The sequence below is a fragment of the Triturus cristatus genome, chromosome 2_2, assembly GCF_964204655.1.
Source record: "Triturus cristatus chromosome 2_2, aTriCri1.1, whole genome shotgun sequence".
Lineage (NCBI taxonomy): Eukaryota > Metazoa > Chordata > Amphibia > Caudata > Salamandridae > Triturus > Triturus cristatus.
Window position 1 is genome coordinate 1,192,374,454 of NC_140582.1, and position 24,962 is coordinate 1,192,399,415.

General features: G+C 48.6%; 1 protein-coding gene across 1 annotated transcript in view; it reads right to left on the bottom strand.

Moving 5' to 3' along the window:
• LOC146863362 (uncharacterized) overlaps positions 1-24,962 on the bottom strand; it is a 164,976-nt gene that overhangs the window by 139,499 nt on the left and 515 nt on the right. The window contains exon 2 of the mRNA XM_085642797.1: positions 21,417-21,548. Coding sequence (XP_085498923.1) covers positions 21,417-21,548 — 132 coding nt within the window. The remainder of the gene's footprint in view (positions 1-21,416; positions 21,549-24,962) is intronic.

Genomic DNA, 24,962 nt, shown 5'->3' on the forward strand with positions numbered 1-24,962 from the left:
GGTGTGTGAGTGGCTGAATGGTTGAATAGCTATATGGGTGAGTGAGTGAGTAGTTGTATGAGTAGCTGCATGGGTGCGAGAATGGTTGATTGAGTAGGTGTGTATGTGGTTCTATGGATGAGTGAGTGGTTGTGTGAGGTGTTGTATGGGTCTGTGAATGGGTACGTTAGTGATTGTGTGTGTCTGAGTGGATGTTTGAGAGACTGTATGGGGGAGTTAGTGGGTATGCAAGTGATTCTGTTGATGATGACATAAGTGATGTTATTTGAGATGCAATCAGTGATGTCATCAGTAATGCCACTGACCATGTCATGAGTGATATAGTATGTGAAGACAGAAGCAGTGCATTGAAGGGCATAATTTATAGTTAGCCCAGATAACCATAACTGCTGAATTTCTATGGTTTTGTACAAGTTCTAAGATTTTTTAATGCTATTTCCTAACAATAATGTCACTGTTTGTAACCTTTGTTTTTTTCAATACATTTCTAAAGTTGTTCAATGTCATTTCCTAGCTGTAACCTTTGTTTTTTAATGAATTTTTAAGGTTTTTAAAATTGTATCTCCTAACTTTAATGTCTCTGTAACTTTTATTTTTTCTTGTAATTTTCAAAGGTTGTTTAAACTCGATTTTCAAACTGTAACATCCCTGTAAAGTTTGATATTTTTCAGTAAATTTTTAGATTTTTTAGTGCAAATTGTAATACAATAATATTTTCCTATTTAAGAATGAATTTCAAATGTACTTTATTTAAATGTTTTACTGTTATTGTAAATGTAGTTAAACAAGTTTAAAAAAATGATTCTATGGGTTCTTGGATCCCCTCCCCGTGGCACTAAGAGAAAAGCTGTGAATACAAATACTCTGTTAGACCTGGCACCATTGGCGTGGGTCTCCCTTCCATTTTTCGCTGTTGTCTCCTCTGTTCTTGCTGGTGTTAGATGCTCTGGGCGCTGTGCCACTGCCATTCAGTGCCACAGCACGAACGCTCCCTGTGTAAATATGACATGTGAATTTGTATATCCATGATTGGTTTATTTGGTTTACCTGTTAGTCCCTAGTAGCGTGGCCTGTGTACCCAGGGCTGGTAAACCAAATGCTGCTGGTGGGCCTGCAGCACTGGTTTGCGCCACCCACAGAAGCAGATTGTAAAGTGTACCTCAGACCTGCCTCAGAGTCTGTGCGCAGTCCAGAACTGCTACCTTGGCTGTGAAGTGCCCACACTTCCCAGCCCCTGAACCTTCCCTTGGCATCATATAAGTCACCCCTATTTTAGGATGCATTGTATGTGTAAGGTAGGACATGCCTTGGTATGTGTGGCATGTCCTGGTAGTGAATTACACCCAATTTCGTTTTTCACTACTCTAAGGCTACCTGTTCTCCATAGGCCAGAATGGGCAGTTTGACTATTACATTCTATAATCCTAACTGACCCAAGGAACATGGTAGAAAAACGAATTTAGTATGCCTGAGCTCAGAATATTAAAATACATCTTTTAGTAAAGTTTATTTTTCTATTCTGTGTTTGAAAATACCACTTTTAGAAAGTAGGTATTTTCTTGCCTAAGCCTTCCAGTGTGCTCCGCTGTTATGTGTATTGGCTATCTGGTTTTGGAGGGACAGGGCATGCTGAGTCAGATCTGGGTTGAATAGAGAGATCTGCATTTAGAGTATGGGGAGAGGTAGCTCCTTGACCTGAATAGGGCTGTGCCTGGCAAGGTGAATGCTGGCTCCACCTCCTACTGTGCGTCTAATGGCAGACCCCCTCTCTCTGAAAGGAAGGATGCAGCCTGGTAAACAAAGTGCTGCAGAACTGAGCAGAACTGGTTATGGCTGGGTTCAGTGACTTGTGACTCTTTAGAACAAAGACTTTTGGGGATAAATACCTGTGCCCAAACCCCTACATTTTGTATTGCTGCTGGATATCAAGACCAATCTCTGTCCATGTGTGAGAAGTTGGCCTGATATGTAGTGCTCACTATTCTAGTGATCACTGTGTATCATTCCAAACGACCCTTATTGATGATTGGTTGTAAGTCAACCTTGTAGACCAGCTATCCTAGTAGCGTGGACAAGAGCAGTCTTCAGGCTAAACTCTAGAGGGTGTGTTAAGCCAGCTGTTTACCATCACATATACCCCTTGAACACCAAGTGAAAGGACACCACACAAGTTATGAAAATAAAGGATATTTATTTATAACAAGGCTACCCTGGCTCTTTATGAGTCAGGGAGCTAAGCACAATACAAAACTCTTGGGAAAATACTTCTAGTTGCACAATTTACACAAATGCCCGAAGGGCACAAAACCATTTACACTGCAAGTGGAATGGGAGAGGTTAGAGAGTCTAAAGTTACTGATTCCGGAGGAATCCGATCAGTTGGACTAAACGGAAAAGGAGCTGGACACTTGTAGAGTGAACCTACGATGGAGCACCGAAATGCTCGAGTTACCTAGCCCAGAGGCTGCGGCTGCGTGGGGTTCAGCAAGATGTCGGGAGTCCTCGTTGTAGTCTCGGGAGCCTGAAATAAGAAGTTGCTGGCAGGCGACCAGTGTCGATGTTCAGCGAGATCCAAGCCTGGATCGGTGATGACGGAAACCTGAAAGCAGAGGGGACTCAGTTCTCAACCGCTAGCCAGCGATCGTGTGGGCACCAGGAAGGTACCGGATGAAGTCACCTCGACCAGGTGAGTGGGCGACGTCGGACTCGGCTGTTCCTCGGACCAGGAGGTGCGGCGGCGACCAGGATGGAGGGCGAGCTGTCCCACGAAGGTGTCTGCTGTCGATGATGCTGGGCCCAGGAGTGGGGCAGCAGGTCTTAGCAGAGGCAAGCCCTCGCGGGGGAGTCAAGATGGCGTCTGGAGTGGACCAGGAGGGTCCGAGGTACTCCTCTGTTGAAGGGGAGCAAGGACCAGTCTGGAGCAACCAGACCAGCGATGAAAAACTGTCGTGGTGCGTCGTGAAGAGGGCCACTTGCCGACGGCGAGTGGCTGGACAACGAGGTGAGCAGCAAGGAGCAGAAGGGCCCCCACGCAGATCTCGTGGATGCTGGGGAGGCAGGCTTCGGTGCTGGAGCTACTCAGGGTTAGGGCTTCTCAAACCCTAGGTGCACTCACTCGAGGGTCCCTCGGTGGTTGTTGTAGATAAGCGTCGTGCAGGTTCTGAAGATGGCCGGTCCCGCAGGTCTCGTCACACCTACGAATCTCAGCTGGGCTGACGATGTAGGTAGAGGTCAGAGATGGCGGGGAATCCGGGTCTCGTCGAGCTGGGCAGTCTTGATCCGTAGGAGAGACGTACAGCAAACCGAAAGCGCTTAGGTGGTGCCTGCTGGTGCAGGGTGGCTACTCCTTAGCCACAAGGGAGAGTCTTCAGAAAAAGTCAAGAGTTCCTTTCGTGGAAAGTAGTTCAAGATTCAGAATTATCCAATTTGGGAAGGGGACTCGCTCCTACCTTTATACTAGGAAAAGGGGCTGGCCCGTGACTAGTTCCTACCTATGGGTGGGACCAGGAGGGGGGTGGTTACACCCCTATCCTTTGTCCGGCTTCGCCCCAGCTCAGGGGCTGGGGTGCCCCCGAAACTGGTTTGAGCCGGGCTATGCACAGTGAGCATCGGGGTGCCACTTGCAATCACCTTCCTTTCAGCCCTGCCTACCTGGGATACACAAACCCTGTCTGGGATGGTGCTAACACCGCCCTCGACAGGAAACCCTTTGTCCAAGCTCCCCTCGCTGGAAGGTCTCCCAGCAGCAGGAGGTCAGACTTGTGTCTGGTGGCAGCATCCATTTTGTGATGCTGAGGCTTGAGTCAACTTTAACCGGGGTTCAAGGTTACTTCCATGTCGTGTCCCTCTAGAAGGGTGGAATGCTAACCCTGTCGCCAGAATTGGCGAGGGGTTCGTATTCCAATTCGTATGACACCTTACTCGACATGTGTGGGTGATGCGATGCCATAGTTAGCAAATAACCGCGAGGATTATAATGCATTTTAAGGTAGATGGCACGCGTCACCATGGAACAGCTATTAGGACTTGGTTCCGCAAGCCGTCGACGGGCTCAGCTCGCTCCAGAGCACCATCTCACATGATTCCCAGCACTCTGCCTTCAGGATTGATAAGGCCTGCCATAGGAGTGACTGATAGGAATCCATGCGTCCATTTTAGGGTTAGGTATAGGAATACTACACCTACAGCAACGGGTGATTACACCACCTTGCCCCAGCTGTTGTGCAGCCAGTTGTGTCAGATTTGGGTGGCCATCCAGGGGTGGCATAATACATGCTGCGGCCCCTGGTAGGCCCTGGGTACGCCGATGCCCTGGATACCTGTGGTATGCTGATACAGGGACTGATAAGGCGGCCCAGTTCCAATTAGTGGATGCACCTAATGTACATGTGTGTTAATCTGGAGAGAGAACAGCTAGGCTGTGGGTCTGATTGGCAGGCCCACAGCCAGGGAAAGTCGTAAACCAATGAAGCAAAAGCAAAAAATCTGGGTGATCATAGGATTGCAGACCCTACTCTCCTACATGACCCCCCCCCAAACTTTGGGACAATAAGCTAACCTTGACCAGGTGAGTCTTCTTGCTCTAAGTGGAAATACCTGGAGAGCCCGTCTGCATTGCCATGATCAGTGCCAGGTCTATGCTCCACTGTGAAGTCCATCCCCTGTAGGGAAATGGACCACCTAAGTAGTTTGGGGTTTTCACCCTTCATTTGATTTAGCCACAAGAGGGGCTTATGGTCGGTCTGAATCTTGAAGTGAGTGCCAAACAAGTATGGCCTCAACTTCTTCAGGGCCCAAACCACAGCAAAGGCCTCCCTCTCAATAGCTGACCAATTCTTCTCTCTGGGGGTCAGCCTCCTGCTAATAAAAGCTATGGGCTGGTCATGACCATCAAAATTCAGCTGAGATAGAACAGCTCCCACACCCAACTCCGAAGCGTCTGTTTGGACAATGAATGTTTTGGAGTAGTCTGGACTCTTTAGGATAGGTGCTGTGCACATGGCCTGCTTTAGGTCATCGAATGCCTTTTGACAGCTTGCTGTCCACTGAACTTTTTTTGGCATCTTTTTACTTGTCAGATCGTTTAGCGGGGTCACAATCGATCCATAATTTCTGACAAATTTCCGGTAATAACCAGTCAGGCCCAAGAAAGCTCGAACCTGAGTCTGGGTGGTTGGAGGAGCCCAGTCCTGGATGGCCTGTATCTTGCTCTCCAATGGCTGAACCTGGCCTCCACCTATAAGGTGGCCCAGGTATACAACCTGTGTCTGCCCTATCTGGCACTTAGTGGCCTTGATAGTGAGGCCTGCCTTTTGCAGAGCCTCTAACACTTTCCTCAGGTGGACCAGGTGATCCTCCCAGGTGGAGCTAAAGACAGCGATATCGTCCAGATACGCCGCACAGAAGTCGTCCAACCCAGTGAGAACTTGATTCACCAGCCTTTGGAAGGTGGCAGGTGCATTTTTCAAACCAAAGGGCATTACCACGAACTGATAATGCCCACCCGGGGTAGAAAATGCGGTTTTGGGCTTGGCCTCCTCAGCTAACCTGATTTGCCAATACCCAGCTGTCAGGTCAAATGTACTTAAGTAGTTGGCCAAAGCCAACCGGTCTATAAGTTCATCTGCTCTTGGTATTGGGTGGGCGTCAGTCTTAGTGACTGCATTGAGGCCTCTGTAGTCTACGCAAAACCTAATTTCTTTCTTACCGCCCTGGGTGTGAGGTTTTGGCACGAGAACTACTGGACTAGCCCAGGGGCTGTCCGAGGGCTCAATGACTCCCAGCTCCAACATTTTCTGCACCTCTGTCTTGATGCAGTCTCTGACATGATCAGGCTGTCGATAGATTTTACTCTTTACGGGCAGACTGTCCCCAGTGTCGACCTCATGGGTACACCAATTGGTCTGACTGGGTGTCAGAGAGAACATATGTCGGAAGGATTGAAGAACCTGTTTACAATCCTTTTGTTGATGTCCAGAGAGGCTGCCACAAAAGACAACACCATCTACTGACCCATCGTCAGGGTTCTGAGAGAGCAGGTCCGGGAGAGGGTCACTCTCCTCCTCCTGTCGCTCATCTGTGGCCATGAGCAAGCCTATGCCCTCCCTGTCGACATATGCCTTGAGCCTGTTTACATGGAGCACCCTGTGGGGGCTCCGGGGAGTTCCCAGGTCTACCAAGTAGGTGACCTCTCCCTTTTGCTCAATGATCGTGTGGGGCCCAGACCATTTGTCTTTGAGTGCTGCTGGGGCCACTGGCTCGAGCACCCACACCTTCTGTCCAGGCTGATACACAGTCAGGACAGCCTTTTGGTCGTGCCAAGCTTTCTGTAATTCTTGGCTCGCCTCAAGGTTTTTAGATGCCTTTTCCATGTACTCAGCCATCCGCGAGCGGAGACCGAGCACATAGTCCACAATGTTTGATGCCGGCTTTTTGAGAGGTCTCTCCCATCCTTCCTTTACCAAACAAAGGGGTCCCCTTACAGGATGTCCGAACAGAAGCTCAAAAGGGCTGTAGCCAACCCCCTTCTGCGGGACCTCTCTGTAGGCGAACAAGAGGCAGGGTATCAGGACATCCCATCTCCGCCAAAGCTTTTCCGGTAGTCCATGAATCATCCCTTTCAGGGTCCTGTTGAATCTCTCAACAAGCCCATTGCATTGTGGGTGATAGGGTGTGGTGAACTTATAGTTGACACCACACTCTTTCCACATGGCAGTCAGATATCCCGACATGAAGTTTGTACCTCTGTCAGAGACAACCTCCTTAGGGAAGCCCACTCTGGAGAACACTCCAACTAGGGCTCGTGCCACAACAGGTGCTGTAGTGGTCCTAAGGGGAATAGCTTCAGGATACCTGGTGGCGTGGTCCACCACCACCAGTATAAACTTGTGCCCTGATGCTGTCTGGGGATCCATTGGTCCGACAATGTCGATCCCCACTCATTCAAAGGGTACCCCCACCACCGGCAGTGGTATGAGGGGGGCCTTTGTCGTGCCACCTGACTTGCCACTAGCTTGGCAAGTGACACAGGAGCGACAAAACTCCTTCGTATCTTCGGACATGTGGAGCCAGTGAAAGTGTGGAACAATTCTGTCCCAAGTCTTATTCTGGCCTAAGTGACCTGCAAGGGGAATCTCGTGGGCCAAGGTAAGAAGGAAACCTCTCAGAGACAAGGGGATGACCAGCCTCCTGGTCGCGCCAGGCTTGGGGTCTCTTGCCTCGGAGTACAGGAGTCCATTGTCCCAGTACACTTTGTGGGTACCTGTGGCGTTCCCTGCAGCCTCAGCAGCAGCCTGCTGTCTGAGGGGTTCAAGTGAGGGGCAGTCTAACTGTGCCTTCCCCAGGTCTTCCCTAGAGGGTCCCCCTGAGCCCAGAAACTCAACCTGACTAGGTTCAAGCTCTTTTGGCTCAGTTTCCCTCAGTTCGTTAAGGTCAGCCTCCTCAGAGACTTGATCCACGACCTGGGGCAAGGGGGAAGGCGAGGCCTTACCCTTACTGCTCCTTTTCTTGGATGGTGTCTGGTCCGTTCTTCCAGGATCCAGCACCTGTTCAGTGGGGCATCTTTTGGCCTGTGACCTGGTCACAGCAAGGACATGTGCTGGCAAGCCTAACATTTCCATGTGAGTCCTCTGCTCCACTTCTGACCATTGTGACGTTTCCAAATCATTGCCCAACAGACATTCTACGGGGAGGTCTGAACTAACCACAACTTTCTTTGGGCCACTTACCCCTCCCCAGGAGAAATCAACAACTGCCATACTGTGATTGGTAGTAACATTGCTGGCATTGGTCACTAGGTAATCGGTACCTAGCATGATCTGTCCAGGGTCCACAAAGTTAGGTGTCACCATGGTGACACTGGCACAAGTGTCCCTGTAGGCCTGAGCCACTTTTCCATTGATCAAAGGCGTCTGCCTGTATTTGCCCAAAGTATTGGGACTGGCATCAGGGGACATATCCATATCCCCTGTACAGACAAGGACGGCCTGAGTGAGCGTGACAACTAAGTCGTCACACCCCTCAGTTACCAAGGTTAACCCAACTAATGCCTTGGGAGGCGCACTACCACTGCTGACTGTACTAGGGGGTGCAGGTGCCTTAGGGGCTGCAGTGGCAGGAGTTTGCCCTCCTTTCTTGGTGCACTCACTAAACCAGTGAGTCTTACTTTTACAGTATTGGCACCACCTTTTTGACTGGCCTTCTTGAGTCTTCTTCTTCTGTGAAGCCTGACCCCCACCCTCTTTGGTTTGTTGGGGACCTGTCGAAGACTTCTGGTCATTTTGTTCGTTCTTGTTACTACCCTTTTGGTCTGCTTTCTTCTGACCACCCTGGTTCTGAGTCTGGTTCTGCTTGACCCTTGTTCTGACCCATCTGTCTGCCTTCTTTCCCAATTCTTGGGGAGAGGTCAGCTCCGAGTCGACAAGGTGCTGATGCAACAATTGGTTCTGACAGTTGTTTAAAATCTGTTCTCTCATGATAAGATTGTACAATCCTGTGTAATCAGTAACCTTGCTACCCAGCAACCAGCCTTCAAAGCCTTAGTGGCACAATCGACAAAGTCAGTCCAATCCTGAGACTGAATTTTCTGGGTGTCTCTGAACAGCAACCTGTACTGCTCAGTGGTTAAGCCGAACCCATCAATCAGTGTATTTTTCAGGACTTGGTAGTTGTTAGCATCCTCAGCTCTCGTAGTGAGGAGCTTGTCCCGTCCTTTACCTTCAAAGGAGAGCCACAGTATAGCTGCCCACTGACTTGGGGGGACGCACTGGACAGTGCAGGCCCTCTCCAAAGCAGTTATCCACTTGTGGATGTCGTCCACTTGTTTAAAGGGGGGCACTATTTTACTCAGGTGTCTAGTGTCTATACCCCTGTCTTTCTCTCTAATGAGAATGCTGCCACCAGTGGGGTCTAACCCACTCAAGGGCCAAGGCAAGTCTTTCTTTGGCGAGGGCAAGTTCTTCCCGCTCGATCCTCAGATTGACTTCCCTCATCTTCGTTTCGTGCTCCCTTCTCTGAGGGGACGTCATTCCTCTCTGAGAAGATGCCTGAGAGACATGTGTTCGAACAGATCTGTTAGAGCCTTTCGAGAGAGACCTAGCTCGTCCGTTCCCAAGGTTAAGCCTGCTTGAGCGTGGGCCCGGGGCTCCCCCAGTTCCATTCTCATGCCTGCTTAAGTTGGTCCTCGTGAGCCTGCCGACTACTACTGGACCTTTGTCTGCCTCGTCTCCTGATAATTCCTCCTCTTCCTCCTCTGTATGGAGGCCGAGGTCTGGGTCACCAAGGGTTCCCTCTAAGGGGGGCATGCTCCCATCTGGGTTAGAGGGGCCTACGTTAAGAGCCCTTCTAGCATCATAAGTCTCTAAGAGACCTATCAGGAATGGGACGGTAGGGTTAGAACCCTGTTTTAACTTCCTGGAGGCACACAGTTGTCTCATCTCCGTGAAGCTAAGAGCTGCATATCGTGACATGACCTGTGGAGGGTCAATGACCACTAAGGGAGTCTCTGCAGACTCTCCGCGGACCGACATGCTTTCTAGTGAGGTGTAAGTGATGCACCTACCTACACTATGTGTTTCCCTACTGATCCCTTGCTAAGAGTTATAGTCAGGGTGTGCTAGTCCCTGTTTCACTATAACAGCTGGTTCAGTAGAACTCCGAGTATTCTAAGTTAAGTTATATGTACCTGGGTACTTATGTGATCTTTCAACTTGATATTCTTAGGATACGTGTGTGGTAAAACAACAACAAGCTCAAATCCCAACCGCTGCTCACCAATGTGAGAAGTTGGCCTGATATGTAGTGCTCACTATTCTAGTGATCACTGTGTATCATTCCAAACGACCCTTATTGATGATTGGTTGTAAGTCAACCTTGTAGACCAGCTATCCTAGTAGCGTGGACAAGAGCAGTCTTCAGGCTAAACTCTAGAGGGCGTGTTAAGCCAGCTGTTTACCATCACACATACCCCTTGAACACCAAGTGAAAGGACACCACACAAGTTGTTATGAAAATAAAGGATATTTATTTATAACAAGGCTACCCTGGCTCTTTATGAGTCAGGGAGCTAAGCACAATACAAAACTCTTGGGAAAATACTTCTAGTTGCACAATTTACACAAATGCCCGAAGGGCACGAAACCATTTACACTGCAAGTGGAATGGGAGAGGTTAGAGAGTCTAAAGTTACTGATTCCGGAGGAATCCGATCAGTTGGACTAAACGGAAAAGGAGCTGGACACTTGTAGAGTGAACCTACGATGGAGCACCGAAATGCTCGAGTTACCTAGCCCAGAGGCTGCGGCTGCGTGGGGTTCAGCAAGATGTCGGGAGTCCTCGTTGTAGTCTCGGGAGCCTGAAATAAGAAGTTGCTGGCAGGCGACCAGTGTCGATGTTCAGCGAGATCCAAGCCTGGATCGGTGATGACGGAAACCTGAAAGCAGAGGGGACTCAGTTCTCAACCGCTAGCCAGTGATCGTGTGGGCACCAGGAAGGTACCGGATGAAGTCACCTCGACCAGGTGAGTGGGCGACGTCGGACTCGGCTGTTCCTCGGACCAGGAGGCGCGGCGGCGACCAGGATGGAGGGCGAGCTGTCCCACGAAGGTGTCTGCTGTCGATGATGCTGGGCCCAGGAGTGGGGCAGCAGGTCTTAGCAGAGGCAAGCCCACGCGGGGGAGTCAAGATGGCGTCTGGAGTGGACCAGGAGGGTCCGAGGTACTCCTCTGTTGAAGGGGAGCAAGGACCAGTCTGGAGCAACCAGACCAGCTCTGAAAAACTGTCGTGGTGCGTCGTGAAGAGGGCCACTAGCCGACGGCGAGTGGCCGGACAACGCGGTGAGCAGCAAGGAGCAGAAGGTCCCCCACGCAGATCTCGTGGATGCTGGGGAGGCAGGCTTCGGTGCTGGAGCTACTCAGGGTTAGGGCTTCTCAAACCCTAGGTGCACTCACTCGAGGGTCCCTCGGTGGTTGTGCTAGATAAGCGTTGTGCAGGTTCTGAAGATGGCCGGTCCCGCAGGTCTCGTCACACCTACAAATCTCAGCTGGGCTGACGATGTAGGTAGAGGTCAGAGATGGCGGGGAATCCGGGTCTCGTCGAGCTGGGCAGTCTTGATCCGTAGGAGAGACGTACAGCAAACCGCAAGCGCTTAGGTGGTGCCTGCTTGTGCAGGGTGGCTACTCCTTAGCCACAAGGGAGAGTCTTCAGAAAAAGTCAAGAGTTCCTTTCGTGGAAAGTAGTTCAAGATTCAGAATTATCCAATTTGGGAAGGGGACTCGCTCCTACCTTTATACTAGGAAAAGGGGCTGCCCCGTGACTAGGTCCTACCTATGGGTGGGACCAGGAGGGGGGTGGTTACACCCCTATCCTTTGTCCGGCTTCGCCCCAGCTCAGGGGCTGGGGTGCCCCCGAAACTGGTTTGAGCCGGGCTATGCACAGTGAGCATCGGGGTGCCACTTGCAATCACCTTCCTTTCAGCCCTGCCTACCTGGGATACACAAACCCTGTCTGGGATGGTGCTAACACCGCCCTCGACATGAAACCCTTTGTCCAAGCTCCCCTCGCTGGAAGGTCTCCCAGCAGCAGGAGGTCAGACTTGTGTCTGGTGGCAGCATCCATTTTGTGATGCTGAGGCTTGAGTCAACTTTAACCGGGGTTCAAGGTTACTTCCATGTCGTGTCCCTCTAGAAGGGTGGAATGCTAACCCCGTCGCCAGAATTGGCGAGGGGTTCGTATTCCAATTCGTATAACACCTTACTCGACATGTGTGGGTGATGCGATGCCATAGTTAGCAAATAACCGCGAGGATTATAATGCATTTTAAGGTAGATGGCACGCGTCACCATGGAACAGCTATTAGGACTTGGTTCCGCAAGCCGTCGACGGGCTCAGCTCGCTCCAGAGCACCATCTCACATGATTCCCAGCACTCTGCCTTCAGGATTGATAAGGCCTGCCATAGGAGTGACTGATAGGAATCCATGCGTCCATTTTAGGGTTAGGTATAGGAATACTACACCTACAGCAACGGGTGATTACACCACCTTGCCCCAGCTGTCGTGCAGCCAGTTGTGTCAGATTTGGGTGGCCATCCAGGGGTGGCATAATACATGCTGAGGCCCCTGGTAGGCCCTGGGTACGCCGATGCCCTGGATACCTGTGGTATGCTGATACAGGGACTGATAAGGCGGCCCAGTTCCAATTAGTGGATGCACCTAATGTACATGTGTGTTAATCTGGAGAGAGAACAGCTAGGCTGTGGGTCTGATTGGCAGGCCCACAGCCAGGGAAAGTTGTAAACCAATGAAGCAAAAGCAAAAAATCTGGGTGATAATAGGATTGCAGACCCTACTCTCCTACACCATGTAACTGAAGGAATCTGCAGGAGGTGACTATCCTTGTGCTTGTGTGCTGATTCTTGGATTGGCCTGCAGTGGTTACCATTGGACTTGGAAGAAGAGGGAAAAGGACTTTGAGAGAACTTTTGTTAATCTTGCTAAAGCAATCACCCAAGGGCTAGGAGAGAGCTAGCCTCCTGCTGAAGTCTCAGGCACATCAGACTTCACCACCAACCTCCTGATTCCTCCCAGTGAGGATTTCCATCTGCAGGTGAGGCTCCTCTGAGTCCCAGGACCTCTAGTTCTACTACAGAGAAGAGAGTGCTGAAATCGCTGCTAACACATGTATGCGAGCCGCCGCAGCTGAAAGCGCACCAGAAAATCATCGCGCTGCTGCCACTGAGTGCTCGCAACCAAAGATCATCACATCGCACGTTTGCAGGCTGCCAAGTGCTCGCTAACTCCAAAGATCATCGCATCGCACATTTGCGGTCTGCCAAGTGCTCGCTAACTCCAAAGATCATCGTATCGAGATCATTGCATCACGACATCACTGCGCGGACGCCGGGCGTCCGCCATTTTCATCGCATCAGGATCGTCGCTCCCTTGCGGAGCGCCATTTCTTCGCATCGCAACCTGATCGCACACACAACAGGATCGTCGCCTCGTCTCCCCCCTCGCGGCAAGGATTCATCACATCGGCGGCCTTGCGTGCAGAAAATCATCGCTACAGCTTCTTTGCGTCATTTTGTTTGTTTTGCTACGAAATCCAGGTACTTTGTAAGTAAAAGAGTCGCAGAGACCACTGCTTTGAACTGACTCCTCTTTGCACACTTTGAACTATTTTTGCAGCATTTCAAGAGTAATCCTATTTTACAGTATTGTGGCTTTTAATCGTTATTGGTCTATATATAAAGATACTTATTTTTTATAACTACTTGTGTGGTGTCCCTTTGTAGTGTTCTTCACTGTGTTACTGTGTATGGTCAGAAATGCTTCACACACTGCCTTTGAGATAAGCCTAACTGTTTGTGCTACATTACCACAGGGTTGAGCAAGGGTTATCTAAGGGTGTAGCCCTCTTACTCTGACTTAGGAAGAAGGGTCCCTACTTGGACAGTGGCCAGCAATTGCCAACTAGAGACCCCCATTTCTAACACTCTATAGTTTCTAACTGCAGTGAATCAGTGTCTAAGTGGATGCATGAGTGTCTGAGTAGGCCTGTGAGTGGGTTCTGAGACTATCTGAGTGGGTTTGTGGGTGGGTGTATGAGTGTCTGAGCGGGTGTGTGACTTGATGCACGAGTGACTGAATGTGTCTGTTAGTGGTACATGAGTGTCTGAGTGGGTCTGTGAGAGGGTATGTGAATGTTTGAGTGGGTCTTTGAGTGAATGTGAGAGTGTCTGAGTGGGTCTGTGAGTGGGTGTGTGAGTGTCTGTGTGGTTCTGGCAGTGGGTGTGAGAGTGTCTGAGTGGGTTTTAGAATAGGTGCATGAGTGTCTGTGTGGGTGTGTGAGTTTCTGAGTGGGGATGTATGTGTGTGCATGAGTATCTGCCAGGGTCTGTGAGTGGGTGTGTGTGTCTGAGTGGGAGTCTGTGTGTGGGTATGTGTGTCTGAGTCAGTGTGTGGGTATTTGGCAGAGTGTCCAAGTGGATTTAAGAGTGTCTTAGTGGGTCTCTGAAGGAGTGTGTAAGTGTCTGACTGGATGTGTGAGAGGGTGCATACATGTCTGGTTTGGTCCGTGAGAGAGTATGAGAGTGTCTGAGAGAGTCTGTGAGTGGGTTTATGAGTGTCTTGGTGGGACTGTCAGTGAGTGTGGGAGTGTCTGAGTAGGTTGAGAGTGGGTTCATCAGTGCCTGAGTGGGAGCATGAGTGTCAGAGTGGGTCTGTGACTGGGTGCATCAGTGTCTCAGTGAACATTCCCTAATATATGAAATGGTGGTGACACATCACAGCGCATCCACAAAGTCGTGCATGTCACGGTAGATCAGTAAAATTGTACATGTGGCAAAATATTTTGGTTGGGGGCATTTCTACCCCATCAGGGGTCCCTCACAGATGCTTAAATTGCACCCATGGGGTCAGGCAACCTTTACCCTGCCCCCTTGTACTATATTATGGTAGAGTTTTTGCTACTGCGGACAGTTCTGAGATGTCTAGAATGGTGGCTGCAAATTTCTACTCGGGGTGTGACTAGCCAATCACGGCATTGATGGATTTGTGAAGATTCTGCAGCCCTATAAAAATTTGTTTGCCCTTTAATACCTCAAAAAACTATTAAATGAATTTACACCAAATCACAAAACCTAGGCTTTCTAAACCAAGATCTAGCTTGCTGCCAATTTGGTGTAATTCCGTTCAGCGGTTTGGGCTGTTGTCATGCTTGAAATCTCCATGGGAATTAACATGGTAAACACACTTTTTTGATCCCTCTTTTTTTGTCAGCCCCCGCTTGACAGCTCACCCGAAAACTTTCCATGCACAACTATAAACAGTTGGACACTTTATGGGGAAAATTTCATGGAGATTTTTTTATAGAAACTAGGTCCTTACTATAACTACCTAGATATATATATCTATATATATATATATATACTGACGGAAAAAAACACAGGTTACAAGAACATTATAGTTAGGCTGACATTTTACTTGTACAAAACCTGTGAAATTCAGCCGGTATAGTTAGCTGAGCTAACTATAACTCACTCCCCCGCAATACACTGCTGATGACATCGCATATTACATCACTCATGACATGGTCAGTGACATCACGGATGACATCAATGATGACATCTCAAATGACATCACTGATGACATAATACAGTGACTGTGAGTGTTTCTAAAACGTTTAAGAACGTTATATATATGTACAACAAGGTGTATTGAATAATGAATGGGTGTATGAGTGTCTGTATGGATGATTCATTGGGTGCATGACTGACTGTACAAGAAAGTGATTATATGTGTCTCAGTGAATGTATGGGTGAGTAACCATTCTGTGTGAATGTCTGTATCAGTTCGTCTGTTGGTGTGTAAGTAGCTGCATGGGTTGGTGAGTAGCTACATGATTGTCTCCATGGGTTGATGATTGGTTGTCTAAGTATCTGTATGGGTGCTTGAGTATCTGTGTGGTTGGGTGAAGGGTGTATGACTCCCTGCATGGATGTGTGAGTGGGTGATTCACTGGATGTATGGGTTCATGAGTGCATCTGCGAGGGTCTGTATGGGTGAGTGAGCGTGCATATGGCTGTGTCAGTGAGTGAATGGATGTCTCAGTGAGTGAATGGATGTCTCAGTGGTATATAGGTTAGTAACTGCATATGTGAAAGGCAGCATATTTGAGTGTTGGAGTATAAAAGGGATTGTATGTGTTAGCGAGTGATTGTGAGTGGCTGTATGGATGAGTGTATGCTTGTGTCAATAAGTGTGGTGGTGTGTGTATAACTGTATAGGTGAATAAGTGGCAGTGTGATTGACTCTTTGGATGAGTGACTAGGTGTGTGAGTAGCTCTATGGGTGAGCAGCGGTGTATGTCTGTATGGGTGTATGAGTGGATATATCAGAGGCTGTATTGGTGAGTGACTGGGTATATGAGTGGCTGTATGTGTGAGTGTGTGGATGTGTGTGTAGACCTATGAATCAGTGAATAGGTATGTACTTAGTGGTACTAGTGTGTCTATGGTTTTGAGAATGGTAGAATGAAATTTAGAGTGGGTGTATGAAAGGTTATATTGGGGTATCAGTAGGTGCGTCAGAGATTATGTGGATGATGTCATCAGTGATTATATCAGTGATGTAATTTGAGATGTCATCAGTGATGTCACTGACCATGTTATGTGTAAAATAATATGTGGCGTCATCAGCAGTGAATTGCAGGGGCGTGAGTTATAGTTAGCTCAGCTAACTATAACAGCTACATTTCACAGGTTCTGTACAAGTGAAATGTCAACCTAACCATGAAGTCCCTGTAACATGTGTTTTAGCCATGAATTTCTAAGTTTTTAAAATTCTAATTCCTAACAATAATGGCCCTGAAACCTGTGTTTCTTTCAGTAAATTTCCAAGGTTTTTTTAATGCTAATTCCTAATTATAACAGCCCTGAAACCTGTGTTTTTTCAGTGAATTTCACAGGTTTTTAAATTGCCAATTCCTAACCCTAACGTCCCTGTAAACTTTAATTTGGCACCAAGGACGTCCTTGTGAGCCAACTACCCTCTTGTTAACTCCAGTAAGTCCCACACAGTAAGATTGCTGAGTTCTGATGGCAGACCATACCCCCTTTGTCCACCAGTCTGAAAACGCACCTCCTGGTGCGCTCTTGGTTGGAGGATGAAGTCCCCTTTGCTGCTAGGGGTCCTTCGGGTCCAACAAGCCTACTGTTACCTCCGGTAAGCCCCACACTGTTGGATTGCTGAGAAGTGGTCACAGGCCATGCCCCCTTTCTCCAGGTGTTTTTGCAGAGTAGTAGAGAAAGGGGGTGGGGCCTATGGAAAGGTGTCAGCTAACGATTTATATTTGTATTTTAGGAAGGGAGGCTGTGTGGCCCCCCTCCCCTTGATTTTTTTGGGTCCCGGGTCCTGACCAATTTTGTTTTTTAATTGGAATAAAAATGGAGGGGGCATTGCCCCCCACCCATGCCATTTTGAGTCCTGGTGACCCCATCTCCCGGGGCATTGCCAGCTAGTTGGGGACCATGGGGGAGCATGGCTTTTTACCCCCAGGGAGCTGCTGACATGCAGCTCCCTGAAGGTAAAAAGTAAAGTGTGCTTGCTTTGAACATGTGAGGGCAAACTGTTCAAAGCGAGCACTTTTGTCGGCTATGGGATGGCAGGAACACTGCTTCCACCATCCCATATCAAACTGCAATGTCCCAGGGGTGGGCACCCCAGGACATTACTGGAGTCAGCCTTGGGGGGTGGCAGTACCCAGGGGCATTTACAGATCCAGTAGGGGGGCTGCGTGGGCCCTCTCCCATTTGGAAAGTGGAAAGTAACCCCGGGTGGTCCACCCCAGGACTCTGTGTGGGCATGCTCCAACATAGCCCCAGGGAGGTGGCGGTCCCGGGGCAGAGGGGGGCCATGTGGCACCCTCGCATTTCACATACATAGCCGTGGGGAGGTGGCAGTCCTTGGGGCTGAGTCAGGGGACCTGCAGCCCCCGCATTCAATGTATGAGCCCTGAGGGAAGTGGTGGTCCCCAGGGCTGTGGGGGCCCACGCAGGCCCCGGTATCTCTTTTAATCATTTCCCCTCAGGACCTGGCCCACCAGGGGGACTAAAGGAAATTAAAAATTTGTCAGGATTCACAGATCCACCATGAATCCTGCCGAAAATATATATTTAAAAAAATATAATTTTTGTCGCTGGGGGTCCCTGTGGGACCCCTTCTGCAGGCCTAGGGGTAAGGGTGTTTCAATCCTGACCCTTTACCTTTTTTTCATGTTTTTCATCCTTCATTTTGTGACTGGGTTCAACTGGACCAAGAGCTACTTTTCTGCCAAATTTGGAGTAATTCTGTTTAGTAGTTCAGGCTGTAGCTTCCTTAAAAGATTCCTATAAACATGGAGAAAAAGCATTTTGGGACCCCCACATTTTTCTCAGCCCCGCTTGATGAATAACCCCGAAACTTTAAACACAGCAGCTTAACTGAGTGGTGTGTTAGTTTTGAAAATTTCATTAAGATTCGTCAGATGACGCCAAAGATATTGGCACAAGAAAAAAACGCTTTTCCCATAGAAACAAGGTCCTAACTATAACTACCTCCTCTGGCCAGGATACCCTCCAGGGTGATAGTGTGCTCTATAAATCTGCATAACACATGATAGAGGGCTGAGGGGGCTACTATTGACATTGTTTGGACTAAGCAAATGGTAGTGGATGGATTTTGTGTAAAAAGTGAGTGTTTGAGGGGATTATAGACATGTACAGTGAGGGTTAGGGAAGTGTAGTTTTGCAGAGTTGTGATTTGTGTATGTGTGAAGGGGTCCTTGTATGGATGTAGGGGTAGAGGAGTATGTAGAAGCATTTTGCAGAGCTGAATAGTGTTTGGTGGCTGAGTGATGGGTGGAGTGAATTAATTTTGCTTGAATGATAGGTGTGTGTTTTTGTGAGTGTGCGCGCATGTATGTGGATGTAGGTTGGTCCTGCTAAAGGTCTGTGTGTGTGCATGTTTGTGAATATGGGTGGGCCCTAGTTGAGGTTTGTGAGTAGTCGAAGAACAGCATTTCAGTTTCTAGGTCCACCAGTCCTGAAAAGGCCCATACAGGTAAGTTGCCCTCGTCCTCTTAGCCTCGATGCCAGGGCTGAAACGCCCTGGTGGGGAGGGCTTTTAAAGGCTGATAGTGAGATCACATGAGCTTTTCTCAGCCTCTTATGTTCACCTACAGGCTCATACAAGTGGTTGTCCAACAAATAACAAAAGAGAGTACTGTGTGTTCAGCTCTCTAATCTACAAGCTATGTCTGGGAGAGCAGGAGTCAAGAGGGAAAATGGAGAAGTGGAGGGAGGCAGGAAACATATAAGGTCTTGAAGCAGGAAAGTTTTGGTAATGGTGGGCAGAACTGCACAAAATTCACAAGCTTTAGAATTAACACAAGCATAGTTTGTCACTAAAAATGCTGGTCTAAAACTCTAAAAAGGCACTTTGAATATAGTCATATAAGTACACATCTATTAGGTGGTAAGCAGCCTCAGTATATTTCCTATACAGTAATTCACAGGCAATTGTTTTCAGGCACTTTATTTGACAGTCCTGATGATGATCCTGTATCTTTCTGTAAAGGATCGAAACGCCGTCGACATAGTTGTCAACCTTATACACAGTGATTCGCATATATAATTTGTGTAAAGGTGACCTTCCTATAAATTGTTGTTTCTCCATCTTTGCATTTCCTTATAGAAACAACCAAAAACTGCCTGCGCCTTCTACTCTGTTTGTTTGTCTGATATGTGGGTTCACGGATACAGGCTTGTAACCCACTGTTATTTGACTTGCATCTCTATTTAAATTTCAATTTCTTTGCATATTAAAATCGCCCTTGTCCGGCTGGATATGGGCTAAAATATAGTACTGATTGAGGCTATATTCATTGTATATATATTTTGTACTAATTCATGGACCAGTGTCTCTTGTAATAAGTGATATGGCCTGGGACTACCGAACTTCCCCCTCCCCCGCCCTGTGCATAAACCACATTTACTAATGATGGACATGAGAGGGGAGTTCTTTGGAGGCGGGGGTCGTACAATCCCCGGCCGCATTGATTAAAATATGAAAACAAAATAAAATTGAATTAAACAATATTTACACAATTTACGCAGAAACATAACATGACATTTGATTACAATTCATATGCACGGATAGCAGATGGCTAACCTTAACATATTTCTAATACATAGTTTTTCCTATCCGAATCTAACATCTGGATCATAATCATACATTAATTACTTTCTGCGTACCTATTTGGGCCTACGGCAAGGTCACTAACCAGTGTCAGATCCTTATTAATTAGCTACGCCCTCCCGTAGGAGTGCGCATGCGTAGAGGGCCCGCTTACCGAGAGGGTACTCTCCCCCCCCCCCCCCACCCCCCCCCCCCCCCGGTTACCCCCATACGTCCCCTGAACTCCATTAAAAAAGGGGGCTCTTGCACTCTGCGCCATTAAGTGACGTCCTGTCTCTTGTAATAAGTTAGTTCCCAAGGTCCCTGGCCGATCCTATTTGGGTTCCCTTGTTTCTGAAACGCACACTTCAAGTACAGCATCCTAGTTCAAGTATTGCAGACCTGCAAATAAATACACGTTTCTGCCAAATCAAAGTATTCAGCCTGGCAGTACATTTTTAGTACTGAATGAGTCAGAGCTATGGGTTTTTGCAGAGAAGCAATATAAGGGTCCCAATTAAAACAAATTAACTCATCCATGAAACACTCACCACCCTTTTCTCTATAGGTAGTGCTGTTCACTCTCAAAGATCGACACTTTCCTAACTTCTTCTTTTGCAATAAAAGTTTTTTATAGAATTTTAACCTTAAAGAAAAATGTTGCCATATTTTACAGAAGGCAACATAAATGGGACAGTTGTCTACAAATGTGGAAAGCAGATGGCGGGGATGTCGAGGTGGGGTGAGGAGCATTAATGGCATATTTGAGTGGGGTGTAGCAGCAATGGTAGGGAACATAAGAGTAGCAGTGACAGTGTAAGGCTGCCCGGGGGGGGGGTTGCGCAGCGGCCCGCCCCTTGGAGGGCGGCCACCTTAGTGCCACAGGAAGGCACAGGGGTGGGAGGTCGAGTCCCTGGGCTAGTCCGGGGGAGACCCCAACAGGTAGCTGTTTCCGGCGAGGGGGGGGGGAGGAGACAAGGGTACATATACTGTCTCCACCCCCTCCTCGTCCTCTTGTCCGCTCGTTCGCCTTGCCCGCCCCTCCGCTTACCCGGCGTCCGGAGGGACAAAGGGGGGGGCAGGTTTTTCTAACAATTTTACTTTGTGTTGCAGGGGGAGTTACAGGGCGATCCAGGGTCTGCACATACCAAGGGGTACAGCATGCAGCAGCACCGCGGGGTGCTAAGCCAGGATACCCAGGGATGTTTTAGCGTGTCCCCTGGAAGAACGACGGCGCCCCGTTAACCGAAAGGCGGTTGTGGGTCTGAGCAACTGGGGGCTGCCATGTATGCTCCGCCCACCCATCACGGGGGGGCGTGTGAAGCAAGTGGACTGGTGGTCCACGGATGGGAGGGGTGGACCCTCCCAATATTTGGTATACACCAGTTGGCGTTGCCATGGTGACTCTAGGCTTATCAGACGGGCAGGCGGCATAGGGCTGGCCTGCCCTGGGATCGCCCGTAAGATAACCCACCTTGTTTGCATATTGGTTATGCTAATAAACCTGCAGCAATATTTCTCCACTTACATTACAGTGTTGTGTGTTTTATTTATGTACTTATGTACTTATGTGCTTTGTGATAACTGTTGCCGATATTGGCACTATAGCAGGATACCAGTTTACGCATGCATCCTAGACAGGCATCTTAGTTACTTCACGGCTCAAAATCACCAAAAGGAAACCTGAGCCAGGCCCCGCATCTTACCTTCCCTGACGTTAGTGGAAGCATCGTCCTCGCTCTCCCCGCCAGCTGGGCTCGACGTGCTCGCATTTGGTGGGATGCCATGCACTGGTACCACGGTGTGAGTTGCCGCAGGGCGGAATATCGAAGGCCTGCCTGAAAGAAGCACACGTGTGAGTCATTGCCATACCCATTCCAGGCCTGCATCCCCTAACATACACCGAGGGGAGGGCAGCAGCATGCTCAGTCTCTGCCTTCACTCGTACTCAGCTGTTATTTTTTATCTACGGGGCACAGGGAGATGGGGGCTACTGCGACAGATAGTCAATATTAAACAAGCGGCTGTCCCACTCATTTAATGATGGCTCCGTCCCTGGTGGCACTCTTGCCCCTATCAAAGATGGCTGCTACCCAGAAGTGCCTGCAGTGGGTTGCTGCTTGCTGCTTACAAACGTGTGAGTAACTAACTGTGGAGTGAGCAGATTGTGTGCTGCGGGTGTTCCTAGGACAGAGGCCTGGTGCAGACCTTCGGAGCTGTGACCTAACGCCCTTAAGGGCTAATGTTTACAAGTCTAATATTTAAAGCCCTGCCCGAGCACCGAGGCTCGCTCCACCTTTCAGAAAGACCGCTCTCATCATGTCAGTGCTGTTTCGCTCTGGAGGGCGGAGGCGGAGATGGGCAGGCTATCTCTGCAGACATTCCCATTTACGTTTGAAGCGCCATTTCAAGATGGCGGCATGCGAATGAAACATGGAATATTGTGCAAACTAAATGTAAACCAAGTCATGCTATAAAAGCCAGATAATGATATATAAGCCCACTTTAACGTAATCTGCCGGAAAGAAACAATACACATCTGCAAAATGTTGTAGGCTTCTCCATTCAAGCCAGTGCCTGAAGGGGGGTTGTCCAAAGAAGTCAATGCTGGAAAGAGATGACCCAAAGGCAATTTCTTTATGAGCTATGTTATGTGTGTGTGGTGTGTGTTGTGTTATACTGACAATAGATTTTGATAGCCAGCTGAAGGTGCCTCTGATAAGGCCTACGAAATAGCATTTAAAAAAAGATGAAAATTCAAATTATCTTTGATGTGTTGTGCACTTAAAATAACAAACCTGGATGGAGAAAAATTGTTTCATGAAACACTTCAAACCAATTCATCACTAGTGAAAAAAGACAATAGGAACCCTAGATCACAGCTCCAATGACTCCATTTTGCCAGATGACACAGTAGGATGACGTGTCCTTTGTGCACAAATGGCACTGCCCACTCACATTTGTGGTGACCTGGGTGAGCTGATGCTACAGGTTTAGTCTGCCTTGTCAATCACCCTGTACATATGATGCGGGCTCTGCCTTAACGTGCTGTTGGCGAGCATTGGCTGCTTAATTTGAGCCGGGGGTTGCATGTAGGGGCCACCAGCACTCCAATATTATTAATAATGTCTATTGTATGCTGTTAATTAAAAACATTACATCTGCTTAAAAAACAGGGACAGAAATAAGAATCTCGAGTTTCAGAGAAATGCACACACAGGTTAAAGCGTCACAATGAGCAAAGGCAGCAGTTTTGGGGCCCTGTCAAATGAATGTAGTGGATGATCGAAGCGCTTGTGCACAAACCAAATAAAGAGCAGTGTCACAACCAGGAGGAGCCATTCAGATGAGGTCACTCGGCACATAGGATGGGCGTCTGCCTGGAAGGTGACAACGAGAGGAAGAAGCCTGCGCCAAAGTGCTGGTGCAAGATGGATGAGTGCACCAGTCCTTTGGATAAAAGGAGCAGTCGAGCACGTGTACCTTACACAAGGAACATTTGACACACTTTAGACAACGCGCACTGCAGGGGTCGGTAAATAAAAACTGATCTGCACTGCACCTTCTCCACCACTGGTAGCTGCAGGCCTAGTTTCAATTACAGGGTGGATTTGCACCAAGGGGTTCCAAGTGACACAACATTATTTAAATGACAGTGCGTCTCAACATAGAAACACATAGGAGGCAAACAGGAAATAGATATGAATGAAAAGCAACTTTTAATCCTTACCTGATGGCTGTTAATTACATTGTTTTCTGATGAGAGCTGGCAAGCCGCCCTGCCTTGGAGCGCAGGTAAACCTGCTTCTCTCTTTTTAAAGTCGTTCTTCTCTAAAAACTAGAACTTCAGCTAAATTTGGTGAAATCTGCTGGGACACTAGAGGAAAAACCGTAATTTCAGGTCTCCTTATATAAAGCACATCGCCTCCTTTGTATAGAGGGCAGAGATCCCAGCTTTCTGGAGCAGAAGGGGTTAAAAAGCTCATATGGAGTTCTGACGAGGGATAGTGATGTTAGCACGGAAGGACAACAGGGCGACATTATACATTGTGCGCTGGAGTGCAAATGACATGGGTATACACTTTGTGCCCCCCCCCCCCGTGCCCACCCCCCCATTTCCCCCCGGGGGCTTTGGTATTACAGAGAGGGCTGGAGCTGCTTGTACATCCCCTTCTGTAATACTGGTAGCGCTGGTGCATATGTTGCGACAGTGCTATCATAAGAAGGTGGTCCCTCATTTGCATGGGGGCATGGCCCCATGAAAATGAGGGAATTATTTAGGGCACCTCCTAGGGGCAGCCCTCTGGAGTGGAGGAAGGAATTCCCATGGACCCCCAGAAACTCCCCTGCAGGCGGGCGCAGTCACTCATCGCACCCGCCTGCAAGATGATCTTTCTTCCCTCTTTAAAATGGAGGTGGCATGCTGCATGCACAGTAAAACACAGAGGGGCCCATTATGATATGGGGGAAAAGCCATCCAACAACTCATTATAGGCTTTCTGCCTGACATCATAGGTTTACGTCCAACAGCCGTATTATGATACAGGTGGTCGGAGGGAAACCCGTGGCAGACCTCTGCTCTGCTTCCGCTGGCGGAATAGCAATCCAAAATTACCCACCGTCGGGATTACGATGTTGGTTTCCGCCTGCCATGAAAAGGCAGGCAGGAAGTGACTGTGCCGGCCCCTATCCGGGCCCCCTGGCCCTCTGCTATGGGGCCGCCCCCCCCAAACATCCATGCATCGTGTGGCAGGCACCTCATGGTGCCTGCACACGGTGCATTGATCTTTTTTTTAAAGTGCATTTGTCCCATTGTGGCTTGTGCTGCAGCCCTCAGCACAAGCCGCAATAGGAAAACATACACTTTATGACTGGAAGGCTGTTTCATCATAATGATGGCGGCGGGACTCTTTGTCGGGCGGTCCCTCTTCCCCTACGGTGTACATCATAATTAGGCCCAGAGTGACTTGCAAACAGCTGCTCTGTATTTCACTTGAATGTGATGCCCTAAGGGCAGAGTTTGCAGTTGCCATGTGGATAGGGCATTCTTTCTAATATGGTGCACTGACACTGCACATGATGCACCTGTTGAAAAGAAGCAACGCTTCAAACAGGAAACGTGCACCATATTCATAATACAGCCCCAGGCACTTTCTTAAATGATTGAAGAGTAGGAGGGAAAGAAGGCTTGAGGGAGGTCGTGGATAATAGCAATACGGCAGGTACTTTTTAAAAATAAATTTAAGGGAGCG